We start from the raw sequence: 14,766 nt of genomic DNA on the forward strand, positions 1-14,766 counted from the left end.
CCTTACGGCAGCTTCAGCTCTACACCTGAACTTTAGACTTCTCCGAGACCGAAGACTCTGCAGCAAGGTTCAAATGTTCTTGGCTTCCATTGCTCCAACCCCGCACGCTACTTGCAATATTCTGATTTGTGAAAGTGAAGGGGAGAGAGCTATGCCCTTCATCGCTTTGGCATTCTTTCTCAGGCCCCTCCTAACCCATGTAGTCTCCTTTCAGTTCTCACCAATAGCTCTCACAAGACATGCACAGGCAGCTCTTATAACAACGAAAAAAGGCATTTACTCATAAAATTGGCCGGCTTCTCTTCTCTCTCTCTCATCGTTCCAAGGAAATATTTAGAGCCATCACTGCTTATTCAGGACTGATTATATATCACTATCCATTTTGTTCATGTACTCAAACATAAATTTGCTGAGTTTCCCAATCGTTCAGTTTAGAGAACGCCTGCAAATGCCAGACATATAGAAGAAAGAGCAACAAGACAGGTATAACCGCTGTTCTCGTGTTACTATACACGATAAAATTGGTGCAACTTAATCTATACATTTCTAGTAAATTACATGTAGTCTATCATTGCTTTTGTCTCCCCTATTGGTAATAAAAAGGCCTGCACAGTTGATATAATGTGTCAGAGTCTGAATTTTTTCAGTACTGAGCTAAAAATATCAGTTTGACTGTAGGCGCTGTTCTAAATCTTACTATAAAAAAGGGTATTTAAAATAAAAATTGATGCTTCCTATTCAGCGAAAATAACGATCGAAAAAATGAGCTTCAGTGATACATATATAGGTATACAAATAATTGAAAGCAGAGCAACATGGAAGTACAAGTCGACCAGGGAATTCATGAGCAACAAAAATGTGCGATGGAGTGAATTCTGATATAAAAAAAAACTAAAGAAAAAGACATAAAAGATTGACTGAAACAGGCGCTCAAGCAATTTACGGAAATATGTCGCCTTCTTGTTACCAGTGTTTCCGATGTTGATGCGAATCCAGGGACATGCTGTATCACATGCTAACAGAAAACAATGAGATAAAGCCAGGTCGCGTGACGCCACAAGAAAAATAAAAGAGCTCGTGCCGCATGCCTTTGTGAGGCGTCGCAGCAGTGCATGTGGCGCTCCCAACACGCTAAAATCCTGGCACTGTTTCGATGACGGCACGCCTGGATCGAAACAAACAGCAGCGACCCAGCGCCCACAGCGTCATATTCCAGAAGACCCAGCACCGGGCATCCACTAAACTTCTCCAACGGGGCGGGTCCCCCGACAATTCCGCACAGGCAGCTCCAAGCAGTGACGGGCTTTTGCTTCTGTCCAGATCGCCGCCATTTCCTGTCCCCAGCTCGATCCCCTTTCCTAAGGAACGCCACTCTTGCATCTTATGGCTTCGACTTCCCGCCTGCATGCCAATCCCATCTTTTGCCTTTGTTGTGTCCTTATCCAGGCACGCTGTTAAAAATTAACCTTGATATGAGCGTTGGCTTCGTCGATCCCTGCACCGTTATATTGCTTCGCTTCGGGAGCCGGGGTACAGAATAATGCTGGCGTTTTAATGCGTCTAATCTCTAATACGACCACTATTTTTGCTATCGTCACGCGTACGAGATCTTGCGTCTCCTATCCTTTAACCCCTTTCTAGCCGAATTTCGGAAGAGAGAGAAAAGATTGGAGCTGCGCTGTTGCTGTCGTTACAGCTAAGCAGTCCATCTTTCGACCAAGACCAACGACCGAGCGAGCCATTCGACCACACAGACAGACACAGGGCGGAATAAGCAGGACCAGAGTGGCGGGCAAAGATGCTGCTCCTCCACCAGACTGGCAGCGTCAAAATCGGCGAAGTTGTCCGCTACACCGTCACCTACACTCCCTCGCAAGATCGCATCCTCCCTTCGCCAGAGAAGCTCTATGTACGAATACGCAACACCTCCAGCATCGCCCTGCGAGCGGCCTTCGTCCACGGCCCATACACGCTGAGCGTGGCGACATACCCCGCCAAGTTCAATCCAAACGAAAAGTTTCCCAGCCCCCGCCGCTATGGCGTCCCTGAATTCGAGCCCATGCTCAAGGCTGGAGGCTCCTGGGAGTGCCAGCTGGTTGTGCCAGAAGATGTACGGCAGTTAGCCGGCACTGGAGGCAACGGCACGACGTTTGGCAACGGTCCAGAGCACGATTTCGAAAGCGCGAGCTGGGTGATTGAGATCTCGTCACAGGTCATCTTCTCCACATCAGCAGCAGTTGGGTACGAGCTACTGGTGGCAAGGGAACAAAAATCATTGAGCCTCGGCTCTTCTGTTCCTGTTGTTGGTGGCCAAGCCCAAGTTCCACAGCCTGGAAAGTTGACGGACCATCAACAGAGCATTGGGGCCAAGGACGGGCATCACCCGGCGCAACCTCGAGGTGTCTTCTCAAAAGCTATACAGGTCAAAGTGGAGGATACGGCAACGCTATGGAACACACCACGGCTACCGGGATGGGATGACGCAGGCGATAAGAGGGTGGAAGACCGACCTGCCGCCGATAAGCCCGTGGAAAGCATGGTGAAAACTGGCGATCCAGAAACCAAAAAGGAAGGGGAATCGTCTCCAAGAAAGCCAAAGAAGATTCACCTCGTCATTTTAACGCACGGTTTACATAGCAATCTTGGTGCCGACATGTTATTTATGAAGGAGAGCATCGATGCCGCTGCAAAGCAAGCCAAAATTGATGCAATAGCTAGGCGAGCGAAGAAACGAGCAGAGGATGAGACCGCCTCCGACAAAAAAGCCCAAGATGGATCTTCATCAACAGGAAGTGAAGACGACGAGGAAGACGAAGACGAAGAAGTCATTGTGCGAGGATACTCGGGGAATGCTACCAAGACAGAGAAGGGTATCAAATATCTTGGAAAAAGACTGGCCAGATACGTTCTCTCTATGACATACCCGGATCAACCTTTCCTGCCCATAGGAAAGGGTGCCATGGAAGGATTTACACACGGATTGGGCGAACAGAAAGCGCACGACCTGATACAGGCTCATAAGAACAGCACCATAGCGAAGGCAGGGGACACAGACGAGGCCGGCGATGTCAGCAAGTATCGAAGGCCTTACAAAGTCACAAGCATCAGCTTTATCGCACATTCACTGGGCGGGCTAGTTCAAACCTACGCTATTGCATACATACAAAAACACTCGCCGCAGTTTTTCGATATTATCAAACCTATTAATTTCATTGCACTGGCCACGCCCTTTCTGGGCTTAAGCAACGAGAACCCGCTCTACGTCAAGTTTGCTCTGGATTTTGGTCTCGTGGGCAGGACGGGACAGGACTTGGGTCTAACATGGAGAGCACCGACGATTGCACGTAGCGGCTGGGGTGCTATTGTGAGCAATTTGGGCGAATCTGCCCACAAGAAGGTCTACGGAGAATCTCAACCCGAATCCAAGCCCCTGCTGCGAATCTTGCCTTCAGGGCCTGCTCATAACGCTCTTAAGAAGTTTCGAAATAGAACAGTCTACTCCAACGTGGTCAATGACGGTATTGTTCCGCTACGCACAAGCTGTCTACTATTCTTGGATTGGCAAGGTCTCGGACGAGTTGGTAAAGCAAGACGAGATGCTGGCCTCGTGGAAACAGTGGTGGGCTTTGGGTGGGCAGAGCTGACAGGAGCCAATATGGGATCCTCGCGGCAGAAACTACAGATGCCTCCAGATGATGATGACGAAGAATCAGGAGCTACAACTCCGAATGCAAATGGCAGCGGCAGCAACAACGAAAACAACAGCCATCAAGTGCCACAGCCATCCAATGATGCTCTCGCCGAAGATGACCGGGCCAGTCTCCGTTCTGTCCCGGCCATATTTGCAGATGAGCCACTCGAAAGCCCAGGGGAGAATATTCCTCACACTCCGCTCACTGGATTCTTCAACCTCTTTAGAAGCAACGATCCCCCGAAAGAGCACCCTACTTCTGAGAAACAGAAGAAGATCCTGCGTAGGAGTCAAACATTGAAAGCCAGCGGTGATGCCTCCAGTACTCCTGGCAGTTCCGCTTCATCAGATGTGAGCAGGCGGATAGGCAAAGCAACATCAGGTAACGAGTTGGAGGATGACGCCGAAGGTTTAAGGGCGCCACCTAGGACCACCTTCTTCGAATCTGCGGGCGACGTATTGAATCCCAAAATTCCTGATATGGAGTGGCTCATTGACCCATCAAAGCGACCGCGGACCATTTTCCATGATCGAGTCTATCACCCTACAGATATTCCTCCGCCACCTTTGAAGAAGCGAACTTCAGCGCTAAGTAAGATGAAAATCAAGTCTTCATCGTCGTCACTGTTTGGGCCGCTGTCACCAGGCGGTAGCGGTGCTTCAACACCACATGGTGGGATAAACCATGAAGATTCGATGGCGTCTGCAAAGGATTACGACGATACTGCAAACACAGGCCCCGAAAAGCAACCTAATGAGGTTGTTGATGGCTCAAATATGCGTGTTGAGGAAAAGATTTCTCGCGGGTACCACCGAGACTTGTCTTGGCGAAAGGTGCTTGTTAAATTGGAACCGGATGCCCATAACAATATATTCGTCCGCCGCATGTTTGCAAATGCATACGGCTGGCCGGTTGTCAAGCACTTGGTCGACGCCCACTTTAGTGATTCTGCCGTCGCGCGGCTGCGCACTGAAGATGAGTATATGGGCGAACGAGCACTGGACATTAATCAACCTCCTGGGGCAGACGGCGGCGAGACTAAGACCGTGTCCATGCGACAGGCCCGTGGGATTGCTCCGGAGCCGGTGAATGCAAGCGAGGCACGAGAAGCACTTGATGAAGTACCCGACCTACCGAAGACGCAGGACACAGAGCGCTCTTCGTTACTGGGTCATAACCACCATGGCGACCGGGCGGATTCGATGTCGTGGAGCGAGCGCGACTGGGCTAGCAGTGAGAACGAGAGCGAGCTTGACTATATCAACGACACGAATGGCGATAAGAAGCTAGACAAACCAAAGGAAGCACAGGGCGGAAGGTTAAGTCCTTCATCATGGAACTGGACGGAGAAGATAGTTGGAAAGGGTTCGACTAGGGGAAGAAGCAAGAGTCCTGTGATAGAAAGGATTGCCAAGTGAAGAATTGATGAAAACGACACACACACACAGAGGGAGAGGGAGATGAGAGCAAAGCAAGCAGCGACACATTTGTATTACATGTGCATATATACCCTCCTTGTATTACACCGAATAGATTAGGTAGTTGGTTTGTGGGGATGGAAATCATTGGCGCAGGAATGATCTAAATGAAAACCTTTCAATCCAAAATTCCAGAAATCATCGTTTTCTGCAGACGAGTGAGTGAGTATCTAAAGGCAGAAGAGAGAAAAAGAAACATTTCAAAGCATGCCTCGAATGAAGTTGAATTTGGAATTTACCGGAAAAAGCAAAAAATAACACTTATGGACGAACGGGGAATCGAACCCCGGACCTTTCCCATGCGGTTATGCTACTCGAAAGTTGCATTATGCTAAGGGAAAATTATACCACTAAACCATCCGCCCATTCAATGTTGAAGGCTGCGGTGCTAATTAGATAGATGAAAGCAGCACAAGCTTCGTTACACTCCTTCAATTTTTTTGGCTGTAGCAAGTTGAATAGGGTAGCACTTATAGCATGAACGGGGAGAGGCGCTGGACAGTAGCTATACAGCGGCGTACATATTCTTTTTTATATGTAATTGAATAATCAGATACAGTACTGATTTGAATTGATTGTATGTTTTCGGACTGTATCCTATGCTGTGCGTGCCTAGATGAAGATGTTTCTTTGTATCTCGGTATCTGGGTGAATTCCGAGACACCGAGTTTTAACGGTACTATCACATGAAAGTTTACATGTTAAATGTTCCCCCTCAATGCGCCCTTGTTCTAATTTGCGTGTAGAATAGATACAGAAAATCCCCAAAAAGGGTTAAATTCTCTAGTTCTTTCAAACTTGAGCGTCCAATTAAACTGATGGGAAATAGAACATTCCCAGAATTAAATCCCAGCCCGCCATGACGCCCATGTGCGTCACTGTTTGGTTCGCCGGCCTTCGATAAGACCTTTTCTCCAATTAAAAAAAAGAAAAAAAAGGAAGAGAGAGCAACGGCCCTAATCGAGCTTAGGCTTAGCCTCTTTGTAGCAACTTTAATTCTGGAACTACGACGAACATCTGCTGGTCTTTGCTTATCCAAGTATGATATCCATGCTGCATATTCTCCTTCAAATTATCTGATTCCCTTGTTCAGATTTCAAATTACCCTCTGCTATTCTTGAGTGAGTTTAATAGGATACTAGGAAAAGAAGGCTGTTTGCGGCATAGTGCTATCGACCCGCCCTCTGACGTATTTTAGCTGCGCCGTGCTAATTAAGCTACCAGCAGCTAAGCTACCAAAGCAGATCGATATCTATTTTTTCTTCTTCGCTTCAGCCTCACCAAATCATATCGGAGAATAAAAAACAAGCCCATATTTTATCCTCCCAGGCTTTGAACCGGATATATAACACAAAGCCCACAATGAGGCTCTACCTCCTCCCCGTCTCGACGAGACGCACCCTCCTCTACGCCAGCCGCCTCATCAACCCAGCATCAGCATCGTCAACCTCAACCTCAGCTTCATCTCCCTCCGCCACCAGCACCACCAGCTACATTGACCGCGGCGCCGCCTTCGCCGCCCGCAAATGGGCCCAATGGGAGAAGATGGAGCGCGGCTGGCAGCGCAAAGTCGTCGACTACGGCAACCACGCCTTCCGCCGCATCCCCTTCCAGGAGTGGGGGCTCAAATCGGTGCCGCCCTTGTCGGCTCGGCGCCGTGACGACGAGCTGCGGGGCCGTGACAAGGTCGAGCTGGTGTTCCCGCCAGCAGCAATCTCAGAACATAAAGCTGAGGGCGTGCTGCGGACGTTGGCGACGGAGAGGCAGGCGCTGCATCGGCAGAGGCTGTTGTGGTGCTTTGTGGGCATGCCTATCACAGCGCCGTTGGGGCTGATACCTGTGTAAGCGCTTCTCTTCTTTCTGCGTATGTTTGTATTATGGTGTTTTCTAACAAGGATTGCAAAAAATAGAATCCCAAATATACCCTTCTTCTACCTCGTCTACCGCGCCTGGTCCCATTGGCGAGCCATCAACGGCGGCAAACACGTCCAATGGCTGATCCAGAACAAGCTCGTCCAGCTCTCCCCCTCCAAGGAACTCGATCAACTATACACAAAGGACGGCCAGGCCCCCATCGAGGAGCCCTCCGGCAAAGAGCAAATGCTCATCACGCAGAAGCAGATCCGAGACTTTTCAGAGACGCTCAACCTACCGACCGTAGAGATTGAGTTGGAGAGAGCGATATGGCAGGTTGAGAGGGACTTGGAGAAAGAGGAGGCAGAGCAGCAGAAGAAGACTGAAAAGTCAGAAGAGAAGGACAAGAATTCATGAAAAAATTTAGGGGGACATAAAAGAAAAAAGTGAGAAATCTGTTATGCCGATGATGATATCAACGAGTCAATTACATCAATGGGTGCGGAGCCTGATGAGCGGGTTTTACTTTTGGTGTTTTTTATACCTATGGGGGACGGTTTGGATTATATACGGGATCCGGATAGACGGGAGGTGGGGAGGACGGTTTATACAAAAAATGTGGCGAAAAAAGATGTACATCAGAGAGATGTTGTATGAAACTATGAACTACACGGCTTACTTTTTATATATACGGGGAACATGCGCCAAGGTCTTTTATGAGTCCTTGGGCATCATTCATCTCCACTTCTGTCACTCATCACTTCTGTCCATCAGTCTCACTCGGGATTTACTAGGAGCCGATAAAAACATCCATGACAATATTTCAATACACATTAATATATAACTTCTCTTCTCCGATGTATCAAAAATAATGTGCTATTTTATTATGCGTACGCAGAGACAATCAAGCCAAAAAAAAAAAAAGAGTAAAAAAAAGAGCGAGTAATTAGTAGTAGTATAAAGTCTCTCTTCTCCAACGCCTATTTCTGATTAGGTAGTACCCAAACGTGTTCTCAATCAATCATTCTTTGTTGTTTGCAAAATGCCCTTTATTTCTTTCCAAAAACAAGAAAGCACATTAATTTATACTTTAGTGAGCTGAGATTTAGAGATCAGAAATGAAAGTGGCCTCGCTGAAGAGTTGGCCATCTTCAGAAATCTCCTCATCGCCGATCTTGAGTTTCAGGGAGGTCTTGGTAGCGTACTGCGAGATTGTGTCAGCATTGTGTAGAGAGGGTGGACATGTAGGGTAGCGAATTACTAACCTGGTAAATGTAGGGCTTGGTTCCAGCAGCGGCCTTGACAATGGTCTTGACGAATCCGGGCACCTCGGCCATGACGTCAATTCTGTCGACGCGCTCTCCCAGAGCAGCGTCAATGACGGCCGTAACCGGCTTGCCGTCCTTGGTGGATGCCGACCAGTCGAATTCGACCTGGGTAGGCTCGGGCCAGTCATTCGCAGTGTCTTCCTTAGAGGCCTTGTGCGTGGCTTTGTTGTTCTCGGCACTGACGGCGATCAGCTCTCCATCCTTGGCGATGGCACCGACGTTGACAACCGTCTTGCCGTAAGAAGGAGGCGTAGTAAACTCCATCATGATGGCAGAGTAGTTGGGGCCTTGGAAGTTAGCAAAGTTCCAGGTTGCAGCAGCGTGGTGCGGCTTCATGCCCTGCAGGGCGTAGATGTAGATAGCCTGGCCCTTGAGGTTCACATCGCCCTCTTTGGTGGTGATGGTGCCCTCAGAGGTACAGCGGGGCCAGAATGCGTGGCGCATCGAGCCCCAGGGGTCGTTGAGGTCTGTGCCGAACAGCGTCGTGCCCGTCTTTCCGGCCTGGAAGCCGGGTGCTGCCCGGGTGACCTTGAGGTTGACTAGTGCCCTCTCGTCATTCATGCTCTTGATTGTGTATGAGTTGCCGTCCTCAGACAGCTCGACGGCGCAGTCATCGGCATAGAAGGAAGTCTTTTCCTCGTTGAAAGCGGCATTCTTCAGCGGGGTTGAGCACCAAAGGTGCGGCTTGGCCGGATCGCGGGACAAGATCTTTGCGTTGAACTGGCAGGTAACTTTGATGCCGCTGTAGAGAGAAGAAATTAGGTTAGCAGTGGTGAAAAAAAGAAGGCAAAAGGTTTACCATACGCAACGTTGCTGTAGATGACCTGCACAAAGGCGATGGTGCCATCCTCAGCGAAGAAGTAAAAGACTTGGTTCTCGACGCATGTCTTATCCGGCGTCAGCCACTTGTGATCGGCTCTGGTTAGCTCGGAATACGGTGTGCTGGTTTCCTTTGCCTCCTGGGCGACCGATTTAATGGCGGTCGGGCCGTAGATGGGCTCTTGGGTGCCGGCGACGTTGGCCAGCCTGGAGATGAGCTTTTCATTAGCATATGACGATTGGATTTTGCTGGCAAATCTTGGAGGGGAGGCGGCGGAGGAATGGCGGGGCTTTGTGTTTTCAGGCCATCAGAGGGGTTCTTCTTACTGCTTCTGTGCCCATTTGAACATGTTGGCGGGAGGGGCGTCGGATGAAGAGAGAAATTCTAGAGGATAGGCGGCGGTGGTGATGAATGAAAAGAGGAAGAAGGTAGATGAAGAAGAAAAAAACGCCAAAGAGATCCAAAAGGGCCGGTAGATGGAGTACTGCCCGACGTTAACGTTGATGGTAGCTCGCGGATATTATGGAGTACCGCGGCGTAAGGCCGTAAATTAGTGCTGTAGCGCTGCGCTCGGGCACTTACAGGGCGCACACCGCTGTGGCCCGGATGGCCAGACAGTGGCTATGAGGTCCTAATGACGCCGAGCGTTACGGCATCTGTGGCTTCCTAGGCCTCCTAGTGGGCGCTAAGCAGCCAGAAATTACCGGGCCGGTGGGTCGATGGCAAAGGGGTTGTGGCTTGATAGACGCATCAGCCGTTATTTGGATTTTTGGCGCCATCAGATGAGCAGCAGCGAGATGAGAGTGAGACAACGACAGAAGAGCGGATACGAGCGTGAAAGCATCACAGTTGGGCATTCAATGAGTGGATAGAATGACGCGTTGACGTCCATTGGCGGAAAAAATGATGAAAAAATAAAATAAATCATAGGAAAAGACAACAAAACAAGAGCCTCGAGGTCTGCCCGGCAGCTTAGTTGGCATTGACTGGCATCAAATCTACATCATAACATCACACAGCAGCACCGGCAAATCTCCTCCAACTATACCTGCCATCAATGCCACGAGATGGAAGTCCCGCACATGTGTATCCACGTAGAGACTGCTGTTTCGGGTCGTATTTCCGTCGGTCGTTGCAACCAAAAAAAATCGATATGCACGACGTGCTGGCTGAATTGCACTGCTGGTTATATGTACGTATGGAGTATCAAGTGTTGTCTTTGATTATCCACGATTAGATAGACAGATAGATGTGGCTGCCAGCTGCGTGTTATCTGCGTACGCCCTCCAAGCCTTATCGCCTTAGGCTCGCAGGCAGATAGGCCGAACAGGCAGAAAAGCTCGTTTGCCATTATAAAGCCGTGTTATACACAAAAACCTCATCTTTCTCAATATTCCTCTCAAACCCCGGCCTCAGCGTCTTGACAGAACTGCAGCAGCCAAACCCCTCACCCTCGCTTGCCGCCGGAGGAGGGGCTCTGTCAAATATGGAGCTGATCAAGTGCCAATGACATGCATCCACGACTGTCATCTGCATGCAGCGACACTCATCAGACGTACCTACATGGAGTTTGGCGATGCTACAGGCTGCTGTATCAGCAACCCCCTCCCGCTCGGCTCCCCTGAAGCGCGCCCAAGAGGATATGCGCGCACTATCGTGGCACGGCTAGATATCTGGCACCGCAAGAGGACGACCCAAAGGTTCAATCTCGGTCGTGGGGTGGGACAGATCAAGATTGGGATGCTGCCACACACGGCCGTTTAGGCTGGAGCAAGCCTTCATAAGGCTGCACTGCTGTGAAATTAAACCCTGCGGTTCTTGGAGGTTGTGCCGGCCAATCAGCGCCCGCCATCGCTGCAGCCCAGGTGTCACTTCAGCGAGCGCTCGGGCTCTGGCCAACGCAGCTCGGTCACTGTACAGCGCACACGCCGGCCTAACAGCCAAAAACGCTCGTTGCCCAGCGCGCCGCATAGGTACGGGTACATGCACGGCCAGCTGCCCCTCCCTCCCGCGCGTGCCTTCCCAGGATTTCTTACCACTCGTATCCGGACTTCCTCTCTGCTACTTTGTGTGTACCTACCACTCGACTTTGTAAGGGGGAACAATAATTACATCGCGATACTCCTCCAGACCATACCTTTTCCTCTTCGCTTCTCTTTTTCTCTTTTTTCTTCCCCACGCTCCCGTGCCGCGCCTTAGCCTCGTCTTCTGCAACGCCGCCACGCCCGTCGCCTTTTCCTTACATCATCAATAGCGCGAGCCGAAATCTGCGATCCCGCGATCTTGTGGCTGGTGCTCGTTTCCTCCTGAGGAAGGAAAAAAAAAAGCACCCACCTCTGGGAGAGAGAAGAAGCAGCCTCGATCACAGCTATTCACGCTGGCGACCCTTCGAATTCGCATCCTGCCTCGCTGGCCTTCTTCTTCCTGTCCGCAAACCCTGTCGAATCCCTAGCCAAAGATGGACGAAGCGCAAGTTCTGCCGCCGCCACCGATCGAGCCCATCTCTCGACCAAGCTCGACGTCAACCTCTGCATCTGCCAATGTGCAGCAACTGCCCGGCATTGCCTCCCTTGCAGCAAGTAACGCGACGGCTGAGCCCCCACAGCAGCAAAGGTATTACATCTGCATCTCCATTTGAAACCACACAATGCCTCCTTCGTTGGCTGCATTCTCGCCGCGTGGCGAGCTGGCTGGCGTCTCCAGCATCTGCATTATATGTTGTTTTGACGCTGACTTTGGCATCCCTTAGACCACCTCCAATTCCTCAGCCCCAAATGTATCATGGCGTCTCCCCTGCTGCTACAAGCGGCGGTAATAACGGCAACATGGTAAGCCTACGATTTTCTTTCTCTTTCCGTCTTCTTCCCCCGGCCCTCTTGTTTTCCTATCTCAATCTACGACATGGCGCCGGCTTTGTTGCGCCTCAGCACCAAAACTGCCGAGCCAACAGCGGGCCAATTGGAGTCGCCATATTCCAACTTTTACTATTGTTATCTCATATCACAATCGCAATCACGTGCCTTATCGCAAGAAATTTCCGCGCTAGGCCACGCTGGTGCCCGGCTTATCCTGGTCTTATCGGACGACCGGGGGCCCAGAAATTTTTTTTTTCAGTTCCGTCATCCTTATCGATCATGATAATATTTATCGGCCGCGCTCCCTAATCGATTCCCTAATCGCATCCCTATCTCCCAGCACTAGCCGGCATCATGATGGCAACTAATGGATCAACGCAGCCGGTCTGCCAAAACTGCGGAACGTCAACAACGCCATTATGGCGACGTGACGAGTTTGGTTCCGTCCTTTGCAATGCATGTGGACTTTTTTTGAAGCTGCACGGACGACCGCGACCGATTTCGCTCAAGACAGACGTTATCAAGAGCCGGAACCGTGTGAAGACGATGCGCCCGGATCTTGCTCCTAAGAGAAAGGTTAGTGACACGTCGCGGCGTGCTGTGCATCGCATCTTTTTGCTAACCATGCTGCCTTTAGCAACAGCATCAACAACATGGACATGGCTTCCCCCTCTCGACAGATCCCAACAGCGCTGAGAACACTGCGGCGCAAGCAATTCGACGAGCGCAAAAGGTGAATGGCGAGGGTCCCAACTCACCCATCTCCCGCACCGGAACCCCTTCCATGTACAACCATGGCCTGCCTTCTTTCATGGTTGACGACCCGTCTCAAGCAGGCGTCGGCGGCTTCAATGGCGGAGAGGGACGTGCCGTCTCGCCCATGAATGGAGACCGTGGCCTTGAGTCTCCTCAAACGCAAGAACAACTCATTGCGAATAACTCGAGTTTGAAAACTAGGGTTAGAGAACTTGAGTTTATTAACGAACTATTTCGCGGTCGTCTAAGTCAGCTTGAGCAACAAGAGGCCGCTGCTTCTGAAGCTCTCAGGGGTCAAGAAGTCGCCGGCGTCGAGCATACCCAGCTGCGGGCTCAGTTAGACGTCAGCAGAGAAACCGAAAACCAACTCCGAGGTCAACTTGAAGAGAGTCACCGAAGAGAAAACATTCTCAAGCGACGCCTCGACGACCTGGAGCTTGAGCTGAAGGCGGTTAAAGAAGCTCTAAACGAGGCAGACACGCGGCCCTACAAGAGAGCACGCACCGTAGACTCTGACGAGGCTGTCAAGGCTGAAGCGGCTGATGCCCTGGCTGCAGTCGCAGTCGCCGTTGCACCAGAGCTAATGGTCGATGCTCATATGTCAGAAGCCCCTGCTGCAGAGCCCGTTGAAGCACACGAAGAGCTCCATTCTGGCATCTCAATGGATGACACCGCTGATATTACTACCTCTGCCATTGCAGAGCCTACTGTCGAGCCATCTACGGAATTGGCTCCAGAACTGGCTGCAGAAACGGCCCCTGTAGATGCAACGGAGACAGTTGCGGAAACAGCCCCAGAGACACTTCCAGAGACAACTGCCGAAGCAACCCCGGAGATGGTTGCAGAGACAACGGCTGAGGCAGTGACCGAGACTGCTGCCGAATCTACTACGGAGCCTACTGCGGAGCCTACTGCGGAGCCTACTGCGGAGCCTACTGCGGAGCCTGTTCCAGAACCTGTTACCGAAGCTACTATCGAGATGGACTCAGCTCCAGAGACATCTGAGCACGTCATGGCAGATGCAAACAATGTCACCCCAGAACTAGAGGGTGCTGCCGCTCCTGCAGAAATCGCCGCTTAAATTTCGTGTTCGATAACTGCTGCGATACTACAGACTCAGAGCTCTGAGCCCAATACGCTTCCCTATTAACAATAATCGTCTTCTTTTTGTTCTTCTTCATTTTGCCCTAGGATGTGGCAACGGCGGATGCGTGGTATATGTTGACGAATCTTGCTCATTTTAATACCCTTGTACGAAACCCGATTTGATATCAGTCAACGGTGATGCACAGAAGAGAACGCATCAAACCCGGTTATTCATTTCGCGGTGCCGAAACGATGAAAATAAATGCCTTGGCGTTATGGTTTTTTGTTATCGCAACTCTTTTTTCTCTTCTTTATCCCCCAATACTTTAATAAACGACCCAGGACGGCTTTAATATGGGCGAAAACGGTTGGAGATGGTCGATACCCTCGTTTTGGCTTTAGACAATGCTGCACAGGAACTGTGATTGGCAAGATAAAGTCCAGATTCTCAGAGTAGGAGGGGGAGAAGCCTCAGGGCATCGAAAAAAAGGCAGGAGCGGCCATGTGTTGTGAAAAAGAAAAAGTTTACCTTGTTATTCCAACAAATATATCTAGAACTATTTTTGCGCCCTTGTTTCTCCATCTGTGTCCATGTCTCGATTAGCAGCAATTGACCACTGCCTTTTTGACTATTGAAAACATTCAAGGGAAATCTAAAAAACATCAAAACAAAGACTCAGCTCGTCAAGTAAATCTCAGGTGCACTTCAGTTTTACATCAGATCCACCCAAGACTTCACGTGTTTGTTGTTGGTCGAGTGCACTTTCGTCCCCAGTAACCGCCAGGAGGCAGCCAGTTTAGTGCCAAGTGCGTGTCAGGTGCTGCTATTTACGTCGTTCACCTTCAGTTCACCTTCTTCAAACGGCATTTCAGAGAATAGCAAACGCGCAGAAAGAG

General features: G+C 50.2%; 4 protein-coding genes and 1 non-coding gene across 5 annotated transcripts; 3 read left to right on the forward strand and 2 right to left on the reverse strand.

The window, feature by feature from the left end:
• The first annotated feature begins 1,157 nt into the window (after positions 1 to 1,157).
• GGI43DRAFT_411294 (putative serine esterase-domain-containing protein) lies at positions 1,158 to 5,734 on the forward strand. Its single transcript, XM_083206697.1, has one exon. It carries the CDS (start codon positions 1,799 to 1,801, stop codon positions 5,108 to 5,110), a length of 3,312 nt encoding a protein of 1,103 aa, XP_083058414.1. The 5' UTR covers positions 1,158 to 1,798; the 3' UTR covers positions 5,111 to 5,734.
• On the reverse strand, positions 5,435 to 5,535 carry GGI43DRAFT_t161. Its single transcript has one exon. It is a non-coding gene; the product is annotated as a tRNA-Ala (tRNA).
• Positions 5,735 to 5,937: 203 nt separating the features above from the next.
• Positions 5,938 to 7,816, forward strand: GGI43DRAFT_411295 (mitochondrial K+-H+ exchange-related-domain-containing protein). Its single transcript, XM_083206698.1, has 3 exons — positions 5,938 to 6,291; positions 6,395 to 7,011; positions 7,081 to 7,816. The coding sequence occupies exons 2-3, from the start codon at positions 6,533 to 6,535 to the stop codon at positions 7,439 to 7,441; spliced, it is 840 nt and encodes a 279-aa protein (XP_083058415.1). The 5' UTR covers positions 5,938 to 6,291; positions 6,395 to 6,532; the 3' UTR covers positions 7,442 to 7,816.
• Positions 7,817 to 9,719, reverse strand: GGI43DRAFT_411300 (oxidative stress survival, Svf1-like protein). Its single transcript, XM_083206699.1, has 4 exons — positions 9,499 to 9,719; positions 9,157 to 9,378; positions 8,290 to 9,094; positions 7,817 to 8,228 (listed from the first exon to the last, which is right to left on the reverse strand). The coding sequence occupies exons 1-4, from the start codon at positions 9,519 to 9,521 to the stop codon at positions 8,130 to 8,132; spliced, it is 1,149 nt and encodes a 382-aa protein (XP_083058416.1). The 5' UTR covers positions 9,522 to 9,719; the 3' UTR covers positions 7,817 to 8,129.
• A 1,808-nt stretch (positions 9,720 to 11,527) lies between these two features.
• GGI43DRAFT_121760 (GATA-type transcription factor) lies at positions 11,528 to 14,091 on the forward strand. The gene is made up of 4 exons (XM_083199048.1): positions 11,528 to 11,785; positions 11,922 to 12,000; positions 12,409 to 12,603; positions 12,665 to 14,091. Exons 1-4 carry the CDS (start codon positions 11,631 to 11,633, stop codon positions 13,862 to 13,864), a joined length of 1,629 nt encoding a protein of 542 aa, XP_083058417.1. The 5' UTR covers positions 11,528 to 11,630; the 3' UTR covers positions 13,865 to 14,091.
• The last annotated feature ends 675 nt before the right edge of the window (positions 14,092 to 14,766 follow it).

The sequence above is a fragment of the Trichoderma evansii genome, assembly GCF_050947405.1.
Source record: "Trichoderma evansii strain SZMC 28006 chromosome Unknown GGI43scaffold_17, whole genome shotgun sequence".
Taxonomy (NCBI): domain Eukaryota; kingdom Fungi; phylum Ascomycota; class Sordariomycetes; order Hypocreales; family Hypocreaceae; genus Trichoderma; species Trichoderma evansii.

Excerpts from the sequence above, each read along its gene's own strand:
- GGI43DRAFT_411294 (XM_083206697.1), top strand. The coding sequence starts at position 1,799 with ATGCTGCTCCTCCACCAGACTGGCAGCGTCAAAATCGGCGAAGTTGTC.
- GGI43DRAFT_411295 (XM_083206698.1), top strand. The coding sequence starts at position 6,533 with ATGAGGCTCTACCTCCTCCCCGTCTCGACGAGACGCACCCTCCTCTAC. Across the intron at positions 7,012-7,080 it reads CCGTTGGGGCTGATACCTGT|AATCCCAAATATACCCTTCT; the intron begins GTAAGCGCTTCT and ends TGCAAAAAATAG.
- GGI43DRAFT_411300 (XM_083206699.1), bottom strand. The coding sequence starts at position 9,521 with ATGTTCAAATGGGCACAGAAGCA. Across the intron at positions 9,379-9,498 it reads TTCAAATGGGCACAGAAGCA|GCTGGCCAACGTCGCCGGCA; the intron begins GTAAGAAGAACC and ends GCTCATCTCCAG. Across the intron at positions 9,095-9,156 it reads GTCATCTACAGCAACGTTGC|CGGCATCAAAGTTACCTGCC; the intron begins GTATGGTAAACC and ends TTCTCTCTACAG.
- GGI43DRAFT_121760 (XM_083199048.1), top strand. The coding sequence starts at position 11,631 with ATGGACGAAGCGCAAGTTCTGCCGCCGCCACCGATCGAGCCCATCTCT. Across the intron at positions 12,001-12,408 it reads GCGGTAATAACGGCAACATG|CCGGTCTGCCAAAACTGCGG; the intron begins GTAAGCCTACGA and ends GGATCAACGCAG. Across the intron at positions 12,604-12,664 it reads ATCTTGCTCCTAAGAGAAAG|CAACAGCATCAACAACATGG; the intron begins GTTAGTGACACG and ends TGCTGCCTTTAG.